This window comes from Hypomesus transpacificus, chromosome 16 (assembly GCF_021917145.1).
Source record: "Hypomesus transpacificus isolate Combined female chromosome 16, fHypTra1, whole genome shotgun sequence".
Classification (NCBI taxonomy): domain Eukaryota; kingdom Metazoa; phylum Chordata; class Actinopteri; order Osmeriformes; family Osmeridae; genus Hypomesus; species Hypomesus transpacificus.
In genome coordinates this window covers 7,679,622-7,702,509 of record NC_061075.1, presented here as the reverse complement: position 1 = coordinate 7,702,509, position 22,888 = coordinate 7,679,622, and the positions used below count along the sequence as shown (strand labels likewise).

Genomic DNA, 22,888 nt, shown 5'->3' with positions numbered 1-22,888 from the left:
GACAGTAGCCAGACCATCCCCCCAGAGTGCCAGTCAGTTGACACCAGCGCTATTGCCTGAACCAAAGAAACCCCCACCAGAGATGATCCTCATTGGCTAATGTGCTCCTGTATCAAAGAGCATTTAGAGACACTTTAGGGTTCGAGCTCTCAGCGACCCTCCTGCTCCTCTCCGCGCTGGTATCTAGGATACCACCCTGAGGATTCCCTGCGAGGATCACAGGCCTCTCCCAGGCCTGTTCCTCCGCGCGTCAGCCGTCCGTCGGGGGGCGCGCGGGCCGGCTCGCCGAGCATATGTGAGGTGGCCCTGCATGTGTTTCCTAATCAGGTGTAAAATGGGGACGGGGGGCTACTTGGCCGGTGGGGCCTCGCGGCCACACAGCCGTCTGTGGGGCTCGTCTGCGTCTGGCCTTCCACTCCAGCGCACGGGGAGGGGGGGGGGGGGGGAGCCGGGGCTTTGTTTGCACCGGCCCTGAGTGGAGCAGATTGGGGAGACTTATGCCATTTCATGCCGCCGTGCACAAGGAGCAGATGCGCCGTCCCCAAACAGGGTCCTGTTTTTTTTCTTCTTTTCCTGGTTGTTTACAGCCAGGTCTCTGTGGAGAGGGGCACTACTGAGAGAGAGACAGAGAGAGAGAGAGAGAGAGAGAGACACAGACAGACAGAGAGAGAGAGAGAGACAGACAGACAGACAGACAGACAGACAGACAGACAGACAGACAGACAGACAGACAGACAGACAGACAGACAGACAGACAGACAGACAGACAGAGAGAGAGACGGAAGAAGAGGGGAGCGAAAGAAAGGAGGAAAGCATGAGTATCATTTTAATGCATGTAGGGTTTCTCAGGTTAGGGAGTTGACCTTGACAAGACTGCTTCAGACAGAGCAAAAGAAAGAGTTCTGGGTGAATAGTTTGTTTCTGTGGTGAGACTAGATTTAAAGGTACAGATAACACGACTGGGTAGAATGAAGAGTGGAATCCTTTTTGAAGTGAATAGGCTCGATTGTTGCACTACAGTGAAAATACTGTTGGGATAATATACCACATCCTTGGCCAAGATAACCCTCTCTCATTCCCATTCTCTCTTATTTAATTGTGCTAAACAAAAGAAAGTACTATTTTATTAATGTCTCTATCGCTTTTCCAGTCTTAGATTGACACCTCATTTAATACAAGGCAATAATCAGCACCAAAAGTTTGGTTTCCTCTCTGCTATACAGTAGGAACCTATTTGTTAATTTCCACACAGATTTATTTAGTTCGGGGATATTTCTGGCCCACAAACACATGGTCTCTTAGGAGGACTCAGTTGGCGCAGGGAATTGTTGACCCTTGACCTCCGACTCGGTGACGTGGACGCTTGGGACAGTCACCGTAGGCCTGGTCCAACGCCTTCAGCCAAATGGATGGCTGCCTGTCCCTCCACAAACACACACACGTACACACATACACATACACACACACACACACATACAAACTCACAAACACACTGTCCCCCTAAGTTGGGAACCAGTGTTTCCTGTTTTTTGGGCCTGTTGCCCACTGCCACCTTTGGGCCCAATTACCAAGTTGTTTCTCCACCGGACTTGTAGCTGTTTCCCCTTGGTAAAGTTGCTAATGAGGTTCCAAGCGTGACCATTCATCACTCAATCTGTCTGGTGACCTTGCCCTTCTGTCTCCCTGGCAAGCGAGATTCGCCCGTCCTGGCGCCGGCCTGCCGCGGCACGCTAGCCCTGGGAAGGACGCCATTTTCCCCGCTCTGTTTTCAGCTACGGGGAGCTACGCGAGCCAGAGCATGGTGCCTTTAGGCGCCAAGAGATACTTGTTATTTCCAAGCGACAATATGTGTCCAACGAAGAACAGCGTATGTGTAAAATGGGTCCCAGAATGGAGGGATGTAACAGAATTGGCTAGAAAAGGACGTCCACTTGATATAACACATGTTAATATTCCTTTGGCTCATTTTCCAGTGTTCTGTGTTGTTAGTCTTCCTAAGCTGCAGGGATGAATGATCTCAACAAGGGGAACATGTCAAGTCTAGTTCAGAACAATCTTACTACACATGACTGAGATAGACACCTTGCAGATTCAACTGGTGACAAAGTTTTCCATTTTTTTCTTACGCTTTTATCCTTTGACATACTGAGGGAGGATTTGAACCTCCCACCCTCTTGATCTCCAGTACAATCAAATTCCCCACCACTGAGCTACGCCCATCCCCTCGGAAAAAGCAACCTCTTTTCTCCCTGTCCCGCCAGGAGGAAAAGGCTTCATGTTCCGGGTGCGCGATCTGCGCGACAGGGTCGTGGTGTACCACCACTCGGACAGCGACACCACCCGCGACCACGTGGTCTTCCGCATCAGCGACGGCCGTCACAGCATCCGCCACAAGTTCCCCATCAACATCCTGCCCAAAGACGACACCCCGCCCTTCCTCATCAACAACGTGGCGTTGGAGGTCCAGGAGGGAGGGGCCGTGCGGGTGGAGGAGTACATGCTGTTGGCCTCGGACCTGGACTCCAGCGATGACTACATCCTGTATCAGCTGGTGACCTTCCCGCGGGCTGGGGAGATGGTGAGGAAGGTCAACCCTCTGAAGCCAGGTACAAGAGGACATGTCAAAGTGCCTTTTCTGATTTTCCCCCCTGAACAAAAGTTTTAAAAGCGCCTGAACTTTAGCCGACTTTTTCATTCACCGAACTCCACACAAACAACTCGTTTTAGCGTTAGTTTGGAGGCCATAAAGCTCTGCTTCATCAAACTCGAATCCCACCAAGAAGCAATGTGACCTGTGTGACCTGCGTGACCTTTAACCTGTGACCTGGTGTAAGGGTCAGTGCTGATGTGTCCTGCAGGCGTTCCTGTGCAGAGCTTCCTCCAGAAGGATCTGTTCCAGGGCGTGATCTACTACAGACACTCAGGGGACGAGATGTTTGAGGACTCGTTTGACTTCACCCTGTCTGACGGCCACCAGCCCCCCAACCTCTCTCACAGACATGTGAGTGTGGCAAGGGACAAGAAGAAATTGCACCATATTTATTTATCATAAATTCTTTAAAGTCACGGAAGAAAAGCCAATCCCCTTTTGATTCCATATTCTCACACCAATCTCTATTGGGTTTTGCAATGTAATTGGTTGAAATGTGACTTCAGCGTAAAGCCATTTGTTGGGGATCGACCCCACAAAATCCCTGTGTATGGCCCACTGTCCACTTCCTGTTGTGACATCCTCACTTCCTGTCCCATTCCAGACCGTGGTGGTCCACGTGTTCCCGGTAAAGGACCAGCTGCCCACAGAGACGCCCGGCAGCGTCCGCTCTCTCACGGTTCCAGAGACCGACGTGGCGTACCTCACCCTGGCCCACCTCCACTTCACAGACACGGAGAGCCCAGACACCGACCTCTCCTTCTTCATCACCCGGCCCTGCTTCAGCCCTGTGAGACCTGGGTAAGGCTCTCCTCACTGGCTCAGTCTCCTCAGAAGGATGTGTGAGGGCAGTGTGGAGGTCCAGGCAATGCGAGCGTCTCGTTCGTATCTGTATTTTTTTTTTACTTATTATTATTCTTATCTTTGTGTATTATTAAATAATATATCTCTATAAATCCTCCTCCTTGGGCACGAGAAAGGTGCATGGTAAATAATTCATGTTACTGTTATTATTCCGGCCCAGCCTGCTTTTGGAAGTTGATGAGATCAAATGCTGTGTTTGTTGCAGGATCCAAGATGCAGGCAGACTTTTCTACACAGACAGCACCAACTCCATGAAGAAAGACAATATCGTGCCTGTGTTGAAGTCCTTCACACAGGTACGTCAAGGTGTTGTGATTGTACTGTACATGTCCTTCTCATTCTGCCAAATGATTTTGAGTCTACAAAAATATCCACACCATTACGAAGACATTTTGTTTGAAGGTTACAAAGGCTTTGGTAGATCAAGTATAGTATGATATGTCCAATCTTATCAGATACCAATTATAACTCTCTCTAGTATCTCATTGTCACCCTGATAAGACTGTAATAATTCATAACATATCAGCTCATATGATTTTGTAATTATGCCTCAAGCATTAGCATTATCCTATCCAGATTGCAGTTCAGGGAGAATTCTGGCCAAAAAATTGTCTCTTAGGGGGACATAGTTGGCATATGCCACCCATCTCTCTTCACTCAGCATGAAGAGTTTGTCACTGTTTCCAGCACGCTGTGAACCACATGAAGGTAGCCTACATGCCCCCGATAGAAGACATCGGGCCCGAGCCTCTCTCCGTCCAGTTCGTCTTCTCCGTGAGCGACCATCACGGAGGCACCGTGGCAGGCCTGGTCTTCAACATCACCGTCACCCCCGTGAACAACCTGGCTCCTGAGGTCAGGGTTCATCTGGGGAACCGTTTGGGGCTGCGCTTTCTAGGTTCCGTTGGGGTGTTTTTTTTTTAAACTGATGTTTGTGATGGCGAAGGGAGTGTGTGTCGTCAGCCGTTTCGCGCTAGCTTTCGAAGCTTGAAGCGAGAGGAACAGAACGCCAAATCCTCTCCTCTGGCTCCTTCTCACTTCCATCTCGTCCAGGCGTTCACTAACCTGCTGAGGGTGGAGGAGGGCGGCGGCTCCTTCCTGACGGAGGAGCACCTGTTGGCGAGGGACAGGGACAGTGTGAAGGGGGGGCTGAGGGTCGGGGTGCAGAGAACCCCTCTCCACGGCAGGATGGAGCTGCAGGGGCGCGTTCTCCACCTGGGAGATTCCTTCACCCTCCAGGATCTGCGAGGGCTGAGGGTCAGGTGGGAAACACACACACATACACTCATACACACACTTATACACACACACACATGCAGGTTTACCACCGTGGTGGTTGAAAGAGCAGGGGCTTCTTTTATCAAATACATCATCTCAAACTGGTGATTCCCATGTGCTTCTAGATACATCCATGATGACTCAGAGACAGTGGAGGACACTGTCGGGCTGACAGTCACTGATGGAGTCAACTCTGCTGATGTAGTCCTACCAGTGCAGGTGAGTGGACTCCCAAAACTGACAGACCTGTCGTGGAAACTCCCTTACCCAGAAGGCTTTCCTCACAACAAATCCTCCAAAGACGTCACATTTGAATTTGTGCACAACATCCAGGTCGTCCATCTTTTTAAGCTTGGGGGTCAATCTCACGTTTATCTCGACCACATGACACATGGCACAGATTCTACCCATCAACGACGAACCCCCCCAGCTTGGCCCGGAGCTCCGCGGGGCCCTGGCCTGTGAGGAGGGGGGCCGTGTGCAGGTGACGACCGACTACCTGTCCGCCACGGACACCGACAGCGACGACGCCAGGCTCACGTACATGCTGGCCCGGAGCCCCGGCCGAGGGGAGCTCCAGAGAGCAGGGGTCAGCGTGGAGAAGTTCTCCCAGCAGGACGTCATCCAGGGCCTGATCTACTACCTTCACACGGGTGAGGCTTGGAGCTGGGGCCGTGGAACTGGAGGACTTTGGATGTGAAAGGGTGTTGTCGTGGATTCTTTTTTTACAGAGACGTACGGGGGGATTTGAACATGGGAACTCTTGAGATACAGGCAAACGCTCCACTTCTGAGCTACGACACTGAGCAAAATGTACTTTGAGTAAAGAGTACCACTGATAAATGATCTGTTCGAGATCAAGATTTTCTGATTGAAAATGATCGGTTCATAAGGAAACCCCTATTTTTACCATGTTACCCTAGCACTATGATAACGTCAATGTTACGATAACCCGATGTGATGTTAGAAGTGAAAGCTAACAAAGGTAGCATCGTTTTCACCCTTCCAACTCCTCTGACTTGCTACCCCTGCCTGCTCTAGGAGGTGAGATTGGACCCAATCCCGTTTCCGACTCCGTGACTCTCATCGTGTCCGACGGTGAGGCGGGAGGAACACACAGCTGCTGCCATGGCGACGCCCCACCCCCACCTGTTCCGCTACATGGGACACTTCCTGTTTACGACCTCAATGTGACCGTGCTTCCTGTCAACAACAAACCGCCAGCCGTCGTCCTGGGTAAGACGCATGTCTTTGGCATCGGACTCAGGAAAAGCAGCCATATTAGTCAATGGAAAGTATGACTTACTAAAACGAGGCGATAACTTAGACTTAGGAGTCACCCTTCGCTTTCCAACGACAAAGAATAAGTGGTGGTTTTGAATGACGGAAAGCCAAATACACGATGTAAAAGTCTGGGTTTGTTCCTTCTGTGGGCCACATGGGGGATAGTGTGGTTGGACTAAGCCGCCACAGTACGTCCTTCATGTCCCTGTTAGCATTGGGATTAGGCCTGGCTGTTTCCCTCCACACTAATGACCCTCTCCTCACTACCTCCAGTCCTAACTCCCCTGACCTCAGCTTTGACTCTCCCTGTGCTGCTGGGAAAGGTGGTGGAGGCGTCACGTTTAGGAGAGCAGCTCCATCCGTCACGTACACACACTCGCGCCGCAAACGCGTGCGCCCCGCACACACACCCATGCACGCATGCATGAACACACATAAATGCACAAACCCACACACAGACATGACCCCCCCTTACCCCTCCACCCCCCCCCCGTCCACACACACACACACACACGTGTCTTTTCCCACAGACCCCTTCTTGGGGAAGGATAGGAACGTTCCGGAGGCTGAGCCAGAAGAAGGGATTGGAGGGTAAAGCCGTGCGTGTGAGAAGCGACCGTGCGGTTATCAATGGAGAACAGTGACCGCTGGGACAGAAGGAGAGGGCTAAGATGATTCGTTAGGGAGGGGATGGAGGATGTGTGTGTGTGTGTGTGTGTGTGTGCGCGTTTGCATGCGCAGGTGAGTGTGCGCATGTGTATGCAAGCTTGTGTGTAAGTTTGGTGTGTGTGTGTGGGTGTGTGTGTGTGTGTGTGAGTGTGTGTGTGTGTGTACACATCCGCAGTTGGGGAAGAGTGGGAAGTGTGCGTGTGAGAATACATTTGAGGACCATGGTCGGGGATCATTGTTCTTCCTTCATGCACAATGATGTGTGTGTGGGGGGCGGTTATGATTGTTGGGGCATTTAAGTGAAATCCCTGCCTGGGAAGAACCTGGACTACCATTGTGTGGGGTGTTTGTGTGGGGGCTGGCGCTGCAGAGGGCACACAGCTGGCTGGGATTACTGGGATTACTGGCGGGCGAGGGCAGGAGAGGCTAGCGGAGACGGGGGGTGGGGGGGGGGGGTGGGGGGCGTCAGCACACAGATTCCCCCCCCCCTCTGCCAATCCCCCCCCGCCCCCCCCAAGCACACACACACACACAACGGACAATGAAGGCAAACAATGGCCACAAGCGCATCCCTCCTCTGACAAAAGACAGACAAGTCCAAGGAGCCCTCCTACCTCTACCCCCCTCTCCCCCCTCCCCCCCGCGCAACTAGGATTAGCCGTCTCCGCCCCGTCCCGACCATGATCAGCTAATTCGCTAAGCCCAAACAAGAAAAGAGTGCGTGTGTGTTGGGGGGGGGGGGATCGATGCACAGCAGTGCCAGCCAAGTATGGGGAAGGTTTACGGGAGGGAGATGTAGTTGCCTAATTAATTTGTATTGAATAAAGACAGGCAACACAGGAGTAAGAGCATTAGCCGGGAGAGACACAGAGATTCCGGCGTGTTCTCTTTTCAGGTTTCGGGGAGCGGGATGATAGTTTTATCACCTACATCCCAGACTGTTGGTCATTAACTTACCTCCGCCTCCCTCCCTCCCCCCACCCGCCCCCCCCCCCCACCCTTGAATACACACACAGTGATCCAAACCATCCCACCAGTACCCATTCTCCATTCATTATTTATCAGTGCTGTAAATGGGAGCAGATGCCAGCGCCGCGCGGGCATGATGGCTTCATCAGCACCCAGGTGGCAGAACACTGGCCAGGAGCCGGGAGAGGGGGGGAGTGAGAGGGATGGTGTGAAATGGCTGTAGGGGAGGTACAGAATGGAGGGATGATCTGGGATTTAGAAGACAGAACGCTGGATGGATGGAAGATGGATGATGGACGATGTGTGATGGATGGATGAACCCCCAACACCCAACAGGAAAAAATTGCCGTGCGACTACCTTTTAAAGTCCAAAGTACTGTTAAAACAACCAACTGATTCGAGGGACAGGCATACAAACCCATATCCTTAGCACTCAGTCCCATCTCCTTGTTCTCCAGCTTGGCCCAACACCTTTCCCCACCACCTCCGTGTCTCTCCAGGCGATGTGTTTGCGGTGGACGAGGGCTCGTCGGCCTGTCTGTGCGGGGGGTTCCTGGGGGCCACGGACCCCGACTCGGACCCAGAGCAGCTGGTCTTCCACCTGGAGTCCCAGCCGCTGCGGGGCTTCCTGGAGAACACCTTGCCCTCGCCTGGCTTTGAGAAGAGCAACGCGGGCACCAGAGTGGGTAAGGGGGACCGCCTCCTCTCTGCCTGCCGTCAGCGGTCGCCATCTCCAAGTCAGCTTGCTTTGGGATGATACCCCAATTCAAAATACCTTCCGAAGAACGAATGACGCAATGAGATACTAAGGTTGCAGAGTTCCATTTGAACATTTCATGTCGAATATCTTGTTGGTTGATTTGATGCGTCTGTATGGGTCCAGCCTCTTTCAGCCTGGTCCACCTGATCTCCGGCCACATCAACTACGTCCAATCAGAGCACCGGGGGGTGGAGCCTACGGCCGACCAGTTCAGCCTCAGTGTGAGCGACGGCGTTCACAGGTCAAGCCCCGCCCCCTTCTACATCATCATCCAGCCCACCAATGACGAGAGCCCCTCCTTGGTGCTTGGTAACTTCACCGTGAGTTCACTTCCTGGGTCGCACGTGGGACATTTGTCATCGAGTTGTCTTGGGACCGATAGCAGGTCTGGTTCTACGATTCAGAAAGAGGGAAACGTTTTGATCGTGAATTCTTTGACGTTCTCGTGAACCTTTACGTTTTTGTAAACGTAAAGTGAAACGTAAATCTGGTCTCGTCTCCCGTCTACTCCCCTCATCCGTCCTCTCTCCCGCCTGTCCCCGGGCAGGTCAAGGAAGGTGGGATGAGGGATCTGACTCCGGCCGTTCTGAACGCGTTCGACCTCGACTCGCCCGAGGACACGTTGACCTTCGCGGTGGCGGTCCCCCCGGCGCACGGCGCACTGCTCCACGCCATCTACGGCATGGACGCCAGCCGCTACGAGGACATGGGCCCCAGGCTCCTCCGACAGAGCCTGCCCGTCACCTCCTTCACCATGCGGGAGCTGAAGCAAGGTGAGCCGGTCGCTTGTGGGTCGGTGTGTGTATGTGGGGGTGTGGAGGATATAGTAAATCACTGGGGTACATGGATGGAGGCAGACATAGTGTCCCATTAAGCCAATGTGCCCTCTGTCACTGCGCACACACACACACGTGCATAAACACTCACACACACACAGACACACACACACCCTGCCTGGGCTGTGCCTTCCAGAGGTCTGGCGGTGGTTGTCGTGGCTGGGTCCGGCCCCTACTGAACAGATGTTGGAAACAGAGGTCGCCGGGCCCCTGTGGTGATGCTGCCTCCTCGGTAGAAAGTCCTTCCAACTGCTCCCCCCTGCTCTCTCCCTCCCTCCCTCCCTCCCCCCCCCCCCCCCCCCCCTCTCTCTCTCCCTCCCCCCCCCTCTCTCCCTCCCTCCCCCCTCTCTCCCTCCCTCCCCCCCCCTCCCTCCCTCTCTCTCCCTCCCTCCCTCCCCCTCCTCTCTCCCTCCCCCCTCGCTCCCTCTCTCGCCATCTCTCCCTCCCCCTGCTGCGCAATTACCTCTCAGTCACTGTGCACGTCGCAGATGACAGTACGCTGCTCATGGACAGAGCCGAGCACGTCCGGATGTGTGCAGTCCCACGATGAGGGAAGATGAGGCCCGCACGCCCGTCCCTGGGACGGCCTTCTCCCTGATGAGCAGAGCACATGTCGGACCCACGGACACACCGGTGACCCAGGCTTCAGCACTGAGATGGGGTGCCGGGTGTGTTTGCTGTGAGCCGCATGACCGGGCATCACTCAGAACGACAGCTGAGAGGAGGGAACAGTGTTGACCGTGTATGAAGAGATGGTCCTTGTTGATCAGGTCAAATCACATGTCATGCTCAAAAGGTAGCCACTGCTGTTGAATGTGTTTCGGGAAGGCTGGCCCAACAAAACGTGTACGGTGACGTCATCAAGCAGAACCCGTGCTCCCGTTCACCGTATCCCCCCTCCCCCTCCCCCCCTCTCCCCCTCCCCCTCCCTCCCCCCCTCCCCCTCTCCCCCTCCCTCCCCATCTCCCTCTCCCCCTCCCTCTCCCTCTCTCTCGGCAGGGATGAAGATCGTGTACATGCATGACGACACGGAGACACTGCAGGACTGGTTCACGGTGCGGCTGACAGATGGAGCTCACACAGTCCAGGGGACAGCCAGGGTCCTCGTCCTGCCGGCCAACGACGAGCCGCCCCGGCTGCTGAAGTGAGGGGGGGGGGGGGGGGGGGGGGGGCAGGATGCCCTGGGAGGAAAACCTGGGAGCCACAGAGGCAGACACATGGATGGGGGGAGGGGGGGGGGGAGTAGGACAGTGAGGGACAGAGGGACGAGGAGATGGATGGGTGAGGGGTGGTGAGGGAGGGAGGGCAACCTGTGCGTGCACATGTGGCCGGGGGAGGGGAGGGCAAGAGGGGGGGAGGCAGGGAGCGGTGGATGTTGTGTATGCTGGCGACTCCCACCCCGTACGAAACGAGCGCCCGGGAAGGAAAGTTACATCCTTGACTAGGTCTTGCCTTTGTTTCTCGTTTTTCGTTCGTTCTTTTGACCGTTGATTTATTCAATTTTTCCCTCTTTTCAGCTCAGATCAGGAGTTGTTTTTTTTAGGTTTTTTTGAGTCACTGCGTTGGCAGCGGGTTCAGTCGCCCTGTTCGGGTCACCAAGGCAGAAGTAACGTGTCTTCTTGGCAGCTGTCAGCTTCCTTGTTTGCGCTCTCCTCGAGGAGGGAGCTGACGGCTCTCTCCTGCCTGTCCCCCCCCCCCTCCCTCCCCACGTGAGAGCAGATGTGGTGGCTGTTATCTGGGGCTCATCTAAGCGTGTGCAGGAGCCTCTGAGGCCCTCCGTCACCTCCTCCCAAACCACACGTCTCGGAGAACATCGCATTTCCTTTGAGTCCTTTTCGCTTTCGTTCACAGCGACGTGTAAATAGTGCATACGGTGCAGAAAGTGGAAACCATGGATCAGAAGTGCGTAGTCCTAACTTCTTTGCATTCCACAGCGTAACCCCCCCCCCTTTCAATTGACTTTGGGTATGCCTTGTTTAGGGGTTTTAAGTGAATTTGACAGGATTTTTAAGAGGTACATGTGGTTGGTGTTAAGGAACGATGTTACCACATCTCAGCTACCAGGCCCAGTACAACAATAGTAATATCTCAACACAGTATGACATAGTGTAGAGCAGCAAAACCAATGTCAGATCTTAAAGTGCAACCTCCAGGATTTTCTCCTCAACCACATGTATCTGACTAGAAGGAAGCCCTTGAACTTCCACTTGTGTGTGTGTGTCCAGGAACGCAGGTCTGGAGGTAGGCTGGATGGAACAGAGGGTCATCTCCAGCGTGGTCCTGGAGGCTGAGGACCTGGACACCCCCTCCAGCCAGGTGTGGTTCATCCTCAACGCCAGCCCCAGGTTTGGCAAGCTGCAGCTGAAGGTTGGTGTAGCAGGGTTGACACGATGAACTGAATGACTGTCAGGGATGTTATTAAGTGTGTGTTTGTGGGGGCGTTCCTGTCGCCTGGCTCAGACAGAGGCTGGTTGGACTGATTTGGGTCCGGGTCAGAACTTCACCCAGGACGACGTGGAGCTGAACCGCCTGTGGTACACGCACACCACCAGTGCCGGGTTCAAAGGTCACGACAGCTTCCGCTTCGTCCTCAGCGACCTGGACAACGAGTCTCCTCAGCAGAGTTTCTTCATCTCCGTCCGCACGGTGCAGAGGGGTGAGGACCCGCCGCATCGACACGGTCGCCACTCACAACCTGGTACTGCATCGGCAACACAGAGAGGGTGTATCTCATACGCCAGAGCCAGCATCTGAACTGCATCCAACATTTAACCACACTGTCCAAAGAGGCTCAACGGATTCTCGCCAGGTCAAAAATCAAATCAAGGAATTGAATCAAGGGTTTTCTGTCACATAGCAGATTGTTATCATTAGTGGTCAACTATGCACATGGCTCTATCATTTCCTTAAGCTACAGCCAGTCCCCAGGCCTGTTCCAGCAACACCAGAGCACATCCAGGTGACATATGGCAGCCGCTCCGTGTGCCTCGGTGCTTTCCTGCACGCACCGCCGTCGCCCTAACTTTCTCAAGCCATGGGGTCCAGTGGCCATGTATAATTGAGCAGCCCCACTTTCCCTATAGCCGGGCTAGCGTTGCCAGTTGAGCGAGCATGCTGTGAGAGGTGGGGGGGGAGGCACCAGGGGGGTGGCCGGGTGAGGGGGGGGGAGGGGGGCGTCGCGAGGGTCTTCTCCTGGCTCCAGGCCCTGTGATCCTGGAGGCGTGGAGGTGAGAAGCGCCCGGGCGCCGGGGCGTGGAGTAAGAGGAGCCACTCGGAAGGTGAATAATTCAAGGAATTAGGAAGGAACAGCTGTGTGGCGGGCGACACCTCCCTCCCCCAGTCCCCCCCTCGTGGACGGCCCTGCCGTCGAAAACAAACAAACAAACAAACTTATTGGGAACGTTTTTTGTTGTCGTTTCAGTGGGTTTGTGCTCGGGCTTGCGGTGGTTTTGAACAGTTTTCTCATCACGGAGTGACTCGATGAAGCCGTCAGTGTGTCTCATTTGGTCACTAAAGAGCTTCTGTTCCTCTGTCTTCATTTTACAGTGCTTACTACAGTAGTGTGTAGTACAAGTTCCAAAGATACCATACTTTAAAAACTGCAGTCTAGCTATACATATTGTGGAGATGTATATTCTGGAACAGCAAGAGCAAGTTATCAGCCCTGTCTTTTCTGAATCTTGTAGTCAGGAGTCAGGTGGCTGAGCGGTGAGGGAGTTGGGCTAGTAATCTGAAGGTTGCCAGTTCGTCTGCTAAATGACTAAATGTAATGTAAATGTAAGTCAAGAGTTGTCTTGTAGGATGAACACAGATGCTTTCATGGGTCTCTCTACTCACCAATATAATTTAACATTACCTCTCTCTGAATAACAAATACATGCTCTGAAATCTAATGACAAATGATAGATATCTAACCTCAGGCTTGTCTCTGTGGTTCCAGGTGACCTCGTGCTGGTCACCAAGCCCGTGACCCTGATGGAGGGCGAGAGGGTGGTCTTGACAACAGACATCCTGCTGGCCAATGACGGGGCTGGAAGACCGGAGGAGCTGTTGTACACGGTGCTGGCTCCTCCCACTCACGGCCTGGTGCACGGCGTGCAGCGTCCAGGGCTGGCCCTGAGCAGCTTCTCCCAGCTGGACGTGGCAGCACAGCGTGTGTGCTACACCCACGACAACAGCCACTCAGCCCCCACCGACTCCTTCAGGTACGCCGCTCACAGCAAGCGCAAATCTGTCAAACTGTCATACTGTCATACTGTCATACTCGAATGTACGTTTTGTAAAAGTTTTAAAAAAATATATTAATTTCAAAAGTATTTTACAAATGTATTAATTACTTACTAACTTAGTAACTAAAGTATGTTTACAATGTCTAAGTACAAACATTCTTACATAAATTTAAATTGTCAATGAGTACTGTAGATAACTTAAAATGAGTACATTTTAAGTACTTCCAATTCTTTCGAAAAATATCAATATAATGGAAATTTGAATGAGAAAATGTATTGTTAAGTTTTCATTTGGCACATTGAAATTTGATTTAAGTGTACTCTCTTTACAACATGAAAGAAAATCGCCCCTCATAATTCATTTCATTGAGCGTTTCCATCCAAAGCGACAAAACAACATAAAGGGGCATGAGGAGGTGACTCTAACGTCATCTGCTGTAGACAAGTGATTTATCTCTGGCCTTGGACTTAAGGTATTCTGCATATCACTGCATGTGTCTCCTGGGCCAAAATAGAAACAGACAGGGTTTTTTTCCCTGTTACAGTACACAGTGTTTATGTGCTTTTCCAGCCAATTTGGCTGCATGTTTGGGTGAAATGAGCTGGATGGAGATGCAGGGCTGACCTGTCCTGTGCGAGGGCCTGGGTCTGTCACCCAGAGGCCTGGCTAGCTTTCACCTCAGGGTCAGCTGGGAGCCAACTGCCTTTCTGCAGCCAAGCCAGCTAGCAGCCAACCAGCTAGCAGTGTGCCAGCCAGCAGTCAGCCAGCCAGCCTACCAGCCAGTCAGCCAGCCAGCCAGCAGCCAGCCAGTTAGCCAGCAGTCAGCCAGCCAGCCATGGTACAGATGGGCAGTGTTTCATGTATCTTCTGTGTTGATAAGAAAGTGAGGTGAAGCCTATCCACTACCACAGAATGCACAGGAGAGCTGCACACCTTCAAACAGACCATAGACCGCTCTGTGTGTGATAGAGAGAGAGTGAGAGAGAGACACACACACAAGAGTTGATGTGAATCGGTGTGCCCGGCTGGATGGAGGCTGGTGTGTGTGTGTCCCGTTGGGAGGGCCGGGGCGGCAGGCGGTTGGACGCTGCGTCCCCTCGGCTGGGCCCGGCACCTGAACATGCCTGTGTGTCAGCTGCTGCTGCCTGGCTCGGCCCGAGCGGGCAGAAGGGGTTTTCAGCACCATGCACTTCCTCCTCCCCGTCTCCAGCTCGCACCGTCCTCGTTGCCGTGACAGCGGATGATGAATGGGCATGATTAGGAGAATGATAACGGCGGCTGGCATGGGTTGCCATGGCGGCCAGAGTGGCGTGTTCAGACTGGCATCCCTGGGCACAATTACCCGGCAAACATGGGGTGGCGGTGGTGCCAGATGTTACACCGGTTTGGAGAAAGGGGGACCTGTGTGTGCGTGTGTGTGTGTGTGTGTGTGTGTGTGTGTGTGTGTGGTGACTGGTGTGTTGTTTGTCGTTGCTGGTTGTGCCTGGGGCAGTAGTCAGCTGCAGGGCTGCAGGCAGGTCTGTCTGTGTATGAAGCAGATTGTCTTGGCAGAGGGTTGAACATGGGGATAAAATCTGTACACACACACACACACACACACACACACACACACTCATCCAGGGCTTTGTCACAGCACCATGGGGTCTATGGACAGAGTGGTGAACTCATACCAAGACTCAATAAGCCTGAAAACAAGAGGGGCCATTATGAGTGATTTATCGCCATTCAAATGGGATCTTCACTCATTGTAGCTGAAGGGAAAAAGAAGGGATTATATTATACATCGATTTTTCATTTGTTATTAGTAGGGCCTTAAATCTTTTCATTTCTTTCCTGAGGTAAACTGACTGAAGAGAAAACAATAGGTACGGTGGAGATGTTATGCTTCGACATGACGACACCAAATACGTTTTTTTCACGTTCGACCAAATCTTCCCACCGCAGTTTCGTGGTAACCAACGGCGACAGCTCCCGACGAGGCGCCTTACACTTCACCGTGGAGCACGGCGACCGCATCCCCCCCACCCTCATTCTCAACGCCGGCCTCCTGCTGGCGGCGCCGGGCGCCACTCACGCCATCACCCCCGCCCACCTGCAGCTCAGCGACCCAGACACCCCCGCCGTGAACCTCACCTACACCGTCACCCAGCTGCCTCGCCACGGCAGGCTGCTCCTGGGGGGGTCCCCCCTCCTGCCCACCCGCCCGCGCTTCACCCAGGCTCAGGTGGACCGCGCGGAGCTGGCATACCGGCACGATGCTGGGAGCGCCGCCCACATCGACCGCTTCCTCTTCCTGGCCTCCGACGGCACCAATCAGGGTTACCTGGAGTACGGACAGCTGAGGGCGGAGCCAGCGGCCTTCACCATCCAGGTGAGTCCGACTGACGTTACTGTCTGTTGGGGCGAGGATGAGCTCGTTTCAAACCAAGCCCGATACATTGCGCTAACCTATAAACAACCTTGACATCACGAATGTATTCAGTGTATTTAGTAATATAGTATATCTATGAAATTAGACTATAACTACCAACAATTGAGTATTCAGGAAAGTCATTTGCACGCGTGCATGTGTGAGCACGTGTGTGCATCAATGCACCTGTGCGAAAGACGGAAAGGGAATGTGCGTGTGGATGACTGCGTGTGTGTGTGTGTGCGTGCGTGTGTGTGTGTGTGGTCCCCTGTCCCATTCCCCTGGCCCCACACACACTTTGATATTCTGGGTCTGGAGCGGTCAGGCGGCTAACCTCCTGGCCGGCCCCTGCCTGCCCCGGGCCTCTCAGAGGGGGTGTGTGCGTGTGTGTGCGTGTGTGTGCGTGTGTGTGCGTTGGGGAGGGAGAACCTGTGTGTGTGTGCTGCGTGTGTGTACACGTTAAGCAGGGGCAGGTCAGGTGGTTTGGACAGAAAACGTTCGTGGGAGCTCAGTGGGACCCCCCCCCTCTCTGGTCCCCCCTCTCTCGTCCCCCTCTCTCTCGGCCCCCTCTCTCGGCCCCCTCTCTGGTCCCCCTCTCTGGTCCCCCCCTCTCTGGTCCCCCTCTGTCGGCCCCCTCTCTGGTCCCCCTCTCTGGTCCCCCTCTCTCGGCCCCCTCTCCTCGGCCCCTCTGTCGGCCCCCTCTCTCGGCCCCTCTCTCGGCCCCTCTCTCGGCCCCCTCTCTGGTCCCCCCCTCTCTCGGCCCCCTCTCTGGTCCCCCTCTCTCGGCCCCCTCTCTGGTCCCCCTCTCTCGGCCCCCTCTCTCGGCCCCTCTCTCGGCCCCCTCTCTGGTCCCCCTCTCTCGGCTCTCTCTCTCGGTCACCTGGCTGGAGTTGTGCTACGTTCTGTGCTACACCTGCCTCAGGCCCTGAACCAGCTTTTCATGGGTTGAGTCCTGCATTCAAACAATCATAAATAATGCTTCTTCAAATGCCAGTGGACTGCTCCATTCAGTGCTTGATAAACTGCACTAGGAGTTATAGGATGTGAATATGCAAGACATTAAGTGGGTTGACTATATTAAGTTGAATACCGACTTCGATTGATCTTTTATACCACATGCTCTTAAATCAAACGTAGTGCTCAGATAACGCTGATGTTAATAAGACATGTTTTAGTGAGACAATGAATTCATCTTAATAGGCTACAGCATATCAACATCTGTTAGTCAGGGTCAGCTGTCCTATTGCTGCTGAAAAGCAAGAGGGTGCTCATATCTAGAACAATCCACTGACCAGCATCCCACCAGGACACGCAGTGCTGCTGCCCTCTACTGGCTGGTTATTGTCATTGCACCTCTCTCAATTACGGATCACAGCATGGATGTATTAGCGTCATTTCTAGATCAGTATTAAATTATAAAATATCAAAAACAGTCTTTCCTATGGACAGTTTTGCCTGTTATGTTTTACCCTGCTTTAGCACTAATGTAAAGCATTTGCAATTGAGATTCCTCGTCGCTCGTGTGACAACACAATTCCTCTGACGAGCCACTAGGGGGAGTCTTTCTCTTCGCTTTGTATAAAAACGTCCACGAACTGAACACGTCCGCCCCGCCGCCTGGTTACCTGCAGGTGGAGCAGGTGGACAGGAGCCCCCCAGGCCTAGCGACCAAGCGGCCCCCCAGCACGGTGGAGAACCTGGGAGGGGGGAGCAGGCAGGGCATCTACATCACCTCCAGACACCTGCAGGCGTCCGACCCTGACAGCCCCGTCCAGGAGCTGGAGTACGTCATCACCCGCCCTCCCCACTTCGGCTACCTGGAGAACGCCCTCACAGGTACGCTAACTCTCTCTCTCCCCACCACAGCTGCTGCGATGATGTCCACACAGCGGATGAAGAAATGCAAGTAGGGTGCCTTGCCCAAGGACACAACGTCATAATGCACGGCTGGGAATCGAACCAACAACCTTCTGATTAATAGCCGGACTCCCTAACCATCGGACCCCCAGAGTCGTGGTTCTAATACATGAGTCAGAGGTTCTAGAATGAGGCAGATGTTGTCGCCGTGTGTCCTAGGAGGCTACATCAAAGGACGCTTCACCCAGAGAGACGTGGACCAGCGTGCCGTCCTCTATGTGGTCCCCGGGGACGTGGACGTGACCGGAGACAGCTTTGAGTTCCGCGTGACAGACCCAGCAGGAAACACCATGCTGCCAGACATGTAAAACTCAACCTTTTGATTGGAGCGTTTGCTTTAACACATGATCCACACAAGCAAACACACACACAATCTTATGCACACACCACACATCCAAGAACACACACCCCAAGCCCTCTGCGACTCAAGGTTGAAACCATTTCCCTTGGAGGGGAAAAGCCCAGCCCTCTCTCCCTCACCACTCTCCTCCCCCCCCCAGACTGGAGATGAGTTGGTCCCGCGTGGAGCTGTCGGCAGCGTGCTACCGTGTGTGTGAGAGCGCCGGCACCCTGCAGATCCACATCCAGCGCAGTGGGAGGAGCTCGGACCCTGCCTACGTCGCTATCCAGGTACCCTGATCCACACCCCTATCCAGGTACCCTGATCCACACCTCTATCCAGGTACCCTGATCCACACCTCTATCCAGGTACCCTGATCCACACCCCTATCCAGGTACCCTGATCCACACCCCTATCCAGGTACCCTGATCCACACCCCTATCCAGGTACCCTGATCCACACTCCTATCCAGGTACCCTGATCCACACCCCTATCCAGGTACCCTGATCCACACCCCTATCCAGGTACCCTGATCCACACCACTATCCAGGTACCCTGATCCACACCCCTATTCAGGTACCCTGATCCACACCACTATCCAGGTACCCTGATCCACACCACTATCCAGGTACCCTGATCCACACCACTATCCAGGTACCCTGATCCACACCTCTATCCAGGTACCCTGATCCACACCCCTATCCAGGTACCCTGATCCACACCCCTATCCAGGTACATTGGCATACAGGTATACAGGTAGACTGGTGTACTCTGGTATACCGGAACACTGATATACTCACCAACCGTCTCTGGAGGAGGGGATCCCTCTTTGAATGGCTCCTCCCAAGGTTTCTTCCATTTTTTCTCCCGTTGGGAGTTTTTCTGGGAGTTTTTCCTTGTCTTCCTTGAGGGTTTAGGTTGGTTGAGGGGCAGTTCTATGGGCGTATGTGAAGCCCTCTGTGACATGCTTGTGTGTAAAAAGGGCTATACAAATAAATTTGATATACAATTATGATAGTTATTTAATTATTGGAGTACACTGATATACACTAATCTACATTGCTATCCAGGTAGACTGACCTGAGAGACTGACCTTTCACCTCCATCTCTGTTTCAGGTGGAGGATGGTTCTGCCAAAGCAGGCCGAGATTTCACCCACAGCACAGCCAGTCTGATCCAGTTTGATCCAGGTCTCTACCTCTCCTGGTTGCTTCCCCGAGCTGTAAACGTAGTGACTCTCGTATCCAGTCATTCCAGACTCTGATCTGCCCTTTCTGTCACCGTGGCACATTCAGGAGTCAGCCTGAAGACGTGGAACATCTACCTGAGGGAGGACGGACTGGAGGAGAACCACGAGACCTTCAACGTGGTCCTGAAGGAACCAAAGAACGCTGTTCTGGGTCAGAGAAGTTCAGCCAGCGTGGAGATTATTGACCCCAGAGGAGGTAGGTCATGCCCAGGAACAGGGACGGATCAGATCTGGTGACTGTATAGTAGGGTCCCAGTATTAAACACATTATCAAACCACCCTTTAGTTCAGGGGTGGCCAACCCTGGTCCTCGAGAGCCTCAATCCTGCATGTTTTAGATGTTTCCCTGCTCCAGCACACCTGATTCAAATGAACAGTCATTCTCAGGCTTGGATAACGACCATTCATTTGAATCAGGTGTGCTGGAGCAGGGAAACATCTAAAACAGGGGTGTCGAGCTCCGGTCCTCGAGGGCCGCTGTCCTGCATGTTTTAGATGTTTCCCTGATCCAGCTCACCTGATTCGAATGAATGGTCGTTATAACAACCCTTTTAATTGAATCAGGTGTGTTGGAGCAGGGAAACATCTAAAACATGCAGGACAGCGGCCCTCGAGGACCGGAGTTCGACACCCCTGATCTAAAACATGCAGGACTGAGGCTCTCGAGGACCAGGGTTGGCCACCCCTGCTTTAGTTCATTAAAAGAATTCTGGGTCATGGCAAATTTGTGCTGGATTGAGGCTTGACACAAATCGTTTAGCTACACACAGTCATTTTCTCTATCTCATCCTTCTCTCTCCCTCTCCCTCAGGGAGTTGTGACCCTGACGATCTGAAGGTTGAGGAGCACGAGAGACAGGCTCGCCCCCCAGCCCCTCCCCGCACCGCCGCCCCCCCTCCCCCCGGCCCCGCCCAGACAGACGAAGAAGGAGGGGACGGGGAGGAGGACCGACTGACGGACATCCAGACGGAGCTCTTCTGGGAGAGCCGGCCTCACCCTCCCAGGGGCGACGTGCCCGACCGCAGGCCCTTCCTGGACCTCGATGAGGGGCAGCCCCAGGACCAGGCGGCCCCCGGCTACGACTCCGTCCACATGAGACCGTCCTCCTTCCACCCCCCCACCCTGGGTCACCATCTCCCCGGTCGCCCCCTCAGGCTCCTGGGGAGCGGAGGCAGCGGCCACAGGGTGAGTCCGGGAGCTCCAGGGAAACCAGAAGCCTGTTGTTGGAGGGTGAAGGCATCCAGTCATATGGGGGTGGAGAGACCTCAGGGTGTCATTTGTTTGTGAGATCAGCGCAGGAGTACGCGTCTCCTAAACAAACGTTTGTGGTAACAGGTATGAGAGTCGAGTGCCTGTTACCTTAGTAAAAGCTCACATTCTAGATGTTTCCATCTTCTGTGGTTCTACAGGTCCAGTCATCAGGAGCCGGGAGGAAGACCGAGGAGAAAGTCTGGACGGTATGTTTAAGCCACAAAAACGATGGAGGATTTTTTAAAGACATACACCCTCCTCTCCCGAGTTAAAATGACCACCCCCCCCCCCCCCCTCCTCCCCCTCCCCCCCCTCCTCCCCCTCCCCCCCCTCCTCCCCCCCCACCACTCCCCCCCCCAGTTCCATAGTGTGACCGCTGTCAGAGGGGGGCCGTACCCTGAACCCGCCCCCCAGGTTCACCCTGACCTCCGGGTGACCCCTATCTGGAGCTGGTCTGGCCGGGACGCGTTGCTACATGACGTTCGAGCAGGGGACGACCCCCAGGTGGACTCCTCCTCCCCCAGGTCCCAGCGGGCAGGGCGCCAGCGCAAGGTGACCGCGCTGTTGCGTTGGACCTCAGTAGTTCAGACTTGACAATACTTTGATCTTCGATCAAGACCCACCCAGTGATCTAGTACGGTCACTCCTGCATCTCCCATACACCTGGCTCCCTCGTTCTAATTCCCTCCTTCCGTCTCCTTCCGTCCCTCTAACTCACTCCTTTCCCTCCTTCCCCGCCTGCCCTCTCTTCCCATTATTCTCCCTCCCTCCCTCTCTCCATCTGTCTCTCTCTCTCTCTCTCGTTCTCGCTCTCTCTCTCCCTCTCTCTCTCTCTCTCTCTCGTTCTCTCTCTCGTTCTCTCTCTCGCTCTCTCTCTCGCTCTCTCTTTCGCTCTCTCGCCCCCTCTCGCCCTCTCTCGCCCTCTCTCGCCCTCTCTCGCCCTCTCTCTCCCTCTCTCGCTCTCTCTCGCTCTCTCTCGCCCTCTCTCGCCCTCTCTCGCTCTCTCTCGCTCTCTCTCGCTCTCTCTCGCTCTCTCACTCTCTCTCCCTTTCTCTCTCTCTCTCTCGCTCTCTCTCGCTCCCTCTCTCTCGCTCCCTCTCGATCTCTCTCGATCTCTCTCGATCTCTCTCGATCTCTCTCCCTCTCTCGCTCTTTCTCTCTCTCTCTCTCTCCCAGGCAGGGAGGGTGGTCAGCAGCTCCTGTCCCAGTGGTTGGACTCACTACAGGAGGCAGTGCTTCCTGCTGAGTCCTGGTATCGCCAGCTGGAACAGTGCCCAGAGAACCTGCACCCTGCTGTGAGGACACACACACACACACACTACAGAACAAACATCATCATCTCACACACACACACACACACACACACACACACACACACACACACACACACACACACACACACACTACAGAACAAACATCATCATCACACACTCACATAACCCTATCATCCAATCAATGTTCTTTCTATCAAATTACCTTTGGAAGGTTTGACAGCAACCTCACAAGCGTCCACTCCAAAAAAGACATGACTTGGCTCTGGAAATTCGCTGGAAGGAAGCCATTTTGGATCGGTAAGTACCTGTTACACATCACACCCCCTTCAACCTCACTTGTCTGATCTAGTACAGTGAGCTCTATGGCTTTGTGCATCTGCAGGTCTATCGGGCGGGGCAGGAGAGTGGACGTGGGCGGACGCTAAACCCTTCTCCTTCTCCAAACTCGAGAAGAACCCACCTCGGGAGAACCAGGGAGCGGAGAACGTCTCCACCTGTGTGCTGGTTCAGAACACCAGAACATGGACACCTACGAGCTGCAACATGGACTCTGAACACAAATACATCTGTTCATCTCCTGCACAGACTCTCTGAGGAACCTAGAAGATGACCACACGCACAGGGCAAAGAATATACACACACCTCTATCAACTTCTGTTAAAGTGTACTGTTTTACTGCTCTGTCATGTCATTGGGTGTGAGAGGGTTTGAATGTTAGCAAACACCCTGAAGTGTTTCAGTGCATTGGACATGTTGGGCTTGGTTGGTTCGGAAGCCGCTTGCTCGATATCGCAATAAAAACATTTGAAAGTCCAAACGTTGTGAATAAGCGGTCTCGGACATGTTTCCTGATGCTTCAGGTAAAAGCATTCATTTAGTCGATAGTTTGGAAGCTTCATTATTATTT

The 22,888-nt window shown here is 53.7% G+C and overlaps 1 protein-coding gene across 3 annotated transcripts in view; it reads left to right on the top strand.

The window, feature by feature from the left end:
* frem1b (Fras1 related extracellular matrix 1b) overlaps positions 1–22,849 on the top strand; it is a 28,634-nt gene extending 5,785 nt beyond the window's left edge. For all 3 annotated transcript variants that reach the window (XM_047036847.1, XM_047036846.1, XM_047036845.1), the window contains 28 exons: positions 2,262–2,606; positions 2,859–3,001; positions 3,255–3,451; positions 3,720–3,810; positions 4,202–4,369; positions 4,568–4,776; positions 4,918–5,011; positions 5,193–5,445; positions 5,834–6,028; positions 8,215–8,400; positions 8,598–8,794; positions 9,022–9,247; positions 10,310–10,454; positions 11,536–11,677; positions 11,771–11,966; positions 13,251–13,515; positions 15,485–15,911; positions 17,582–17,786; positions 18,027–18,171; positions 18,368–18,497; positions 19,325–19,397; positions 19,503–19,652; positions 20,268–20,641; positions 20,866–20,913; positions 21,068–21,259; positions 21,884–22,002; positions 22,193–22,278; positions 22,364–22,849. In XM_047036847.1, coding sequence (XP_046892803.1) covers positions 2,262–2,606; positions 2,859–3,001; positions 3,255–3,451; positions 3,720–3,810; positions 4,202–4,369; positions 4,568–4,776; positions 4,918–5,011; positions 5,193–5,445; positions 5,834–6,028; positions 8,215–8,400; positions 8,598–8,794; positions 9,022–9,247; positions 10,310–10,454; positions 11,536–11,677; positions 11,771–11,966; positions 13,251–13,515; positions 15,485–15,911; positions 17,582–17,786; positions 18,027–18,171; positions 18,368–18,497; positions 19,325–19,397; positions 19,503–19,652; positions 20,268–20,641; positions 20,866–20,913; positions 21,068–21,259; positions 21,884–22,002; positions 22,193–22,278; positions 22,364–22,575 — 5,213 coding nt within the window. In that variant the 3' untranslated portion in view covers positions 22,576–22,849. The remainder of the gene's footprint in view (positions 1–2,261; positions 2,607–2,858; positions 3,002–3,254; positions 3,452–3,719; positions 3,811–4,201; positions 4,370–4,567; positions 4,777–4,917; positions 5,012–5,192; positions 5,446–5,833; positions 6,029–8,214; positions 8,401–8,597; positions 8,795–9,021; positions 9,248–10,309; positions 10,455–11,535; positions 11,678–11,770; positions 11,967–13,250; positions 13,516–15,484; positions 15,912–17,581; positions 17,787–18,026; positions 18,172–18,367; positions 18,498–19,324; positions 19,398–19,502; positions 19,653–20,267; positions 20,642–20,865; positions 20,914–21,067; positions 21,260–21,883; positions 22,003–22,192; positions 22,279–22,363) is intronic.
* Positions 22,850–22,888: the final 39 nt, after the last annotated feature.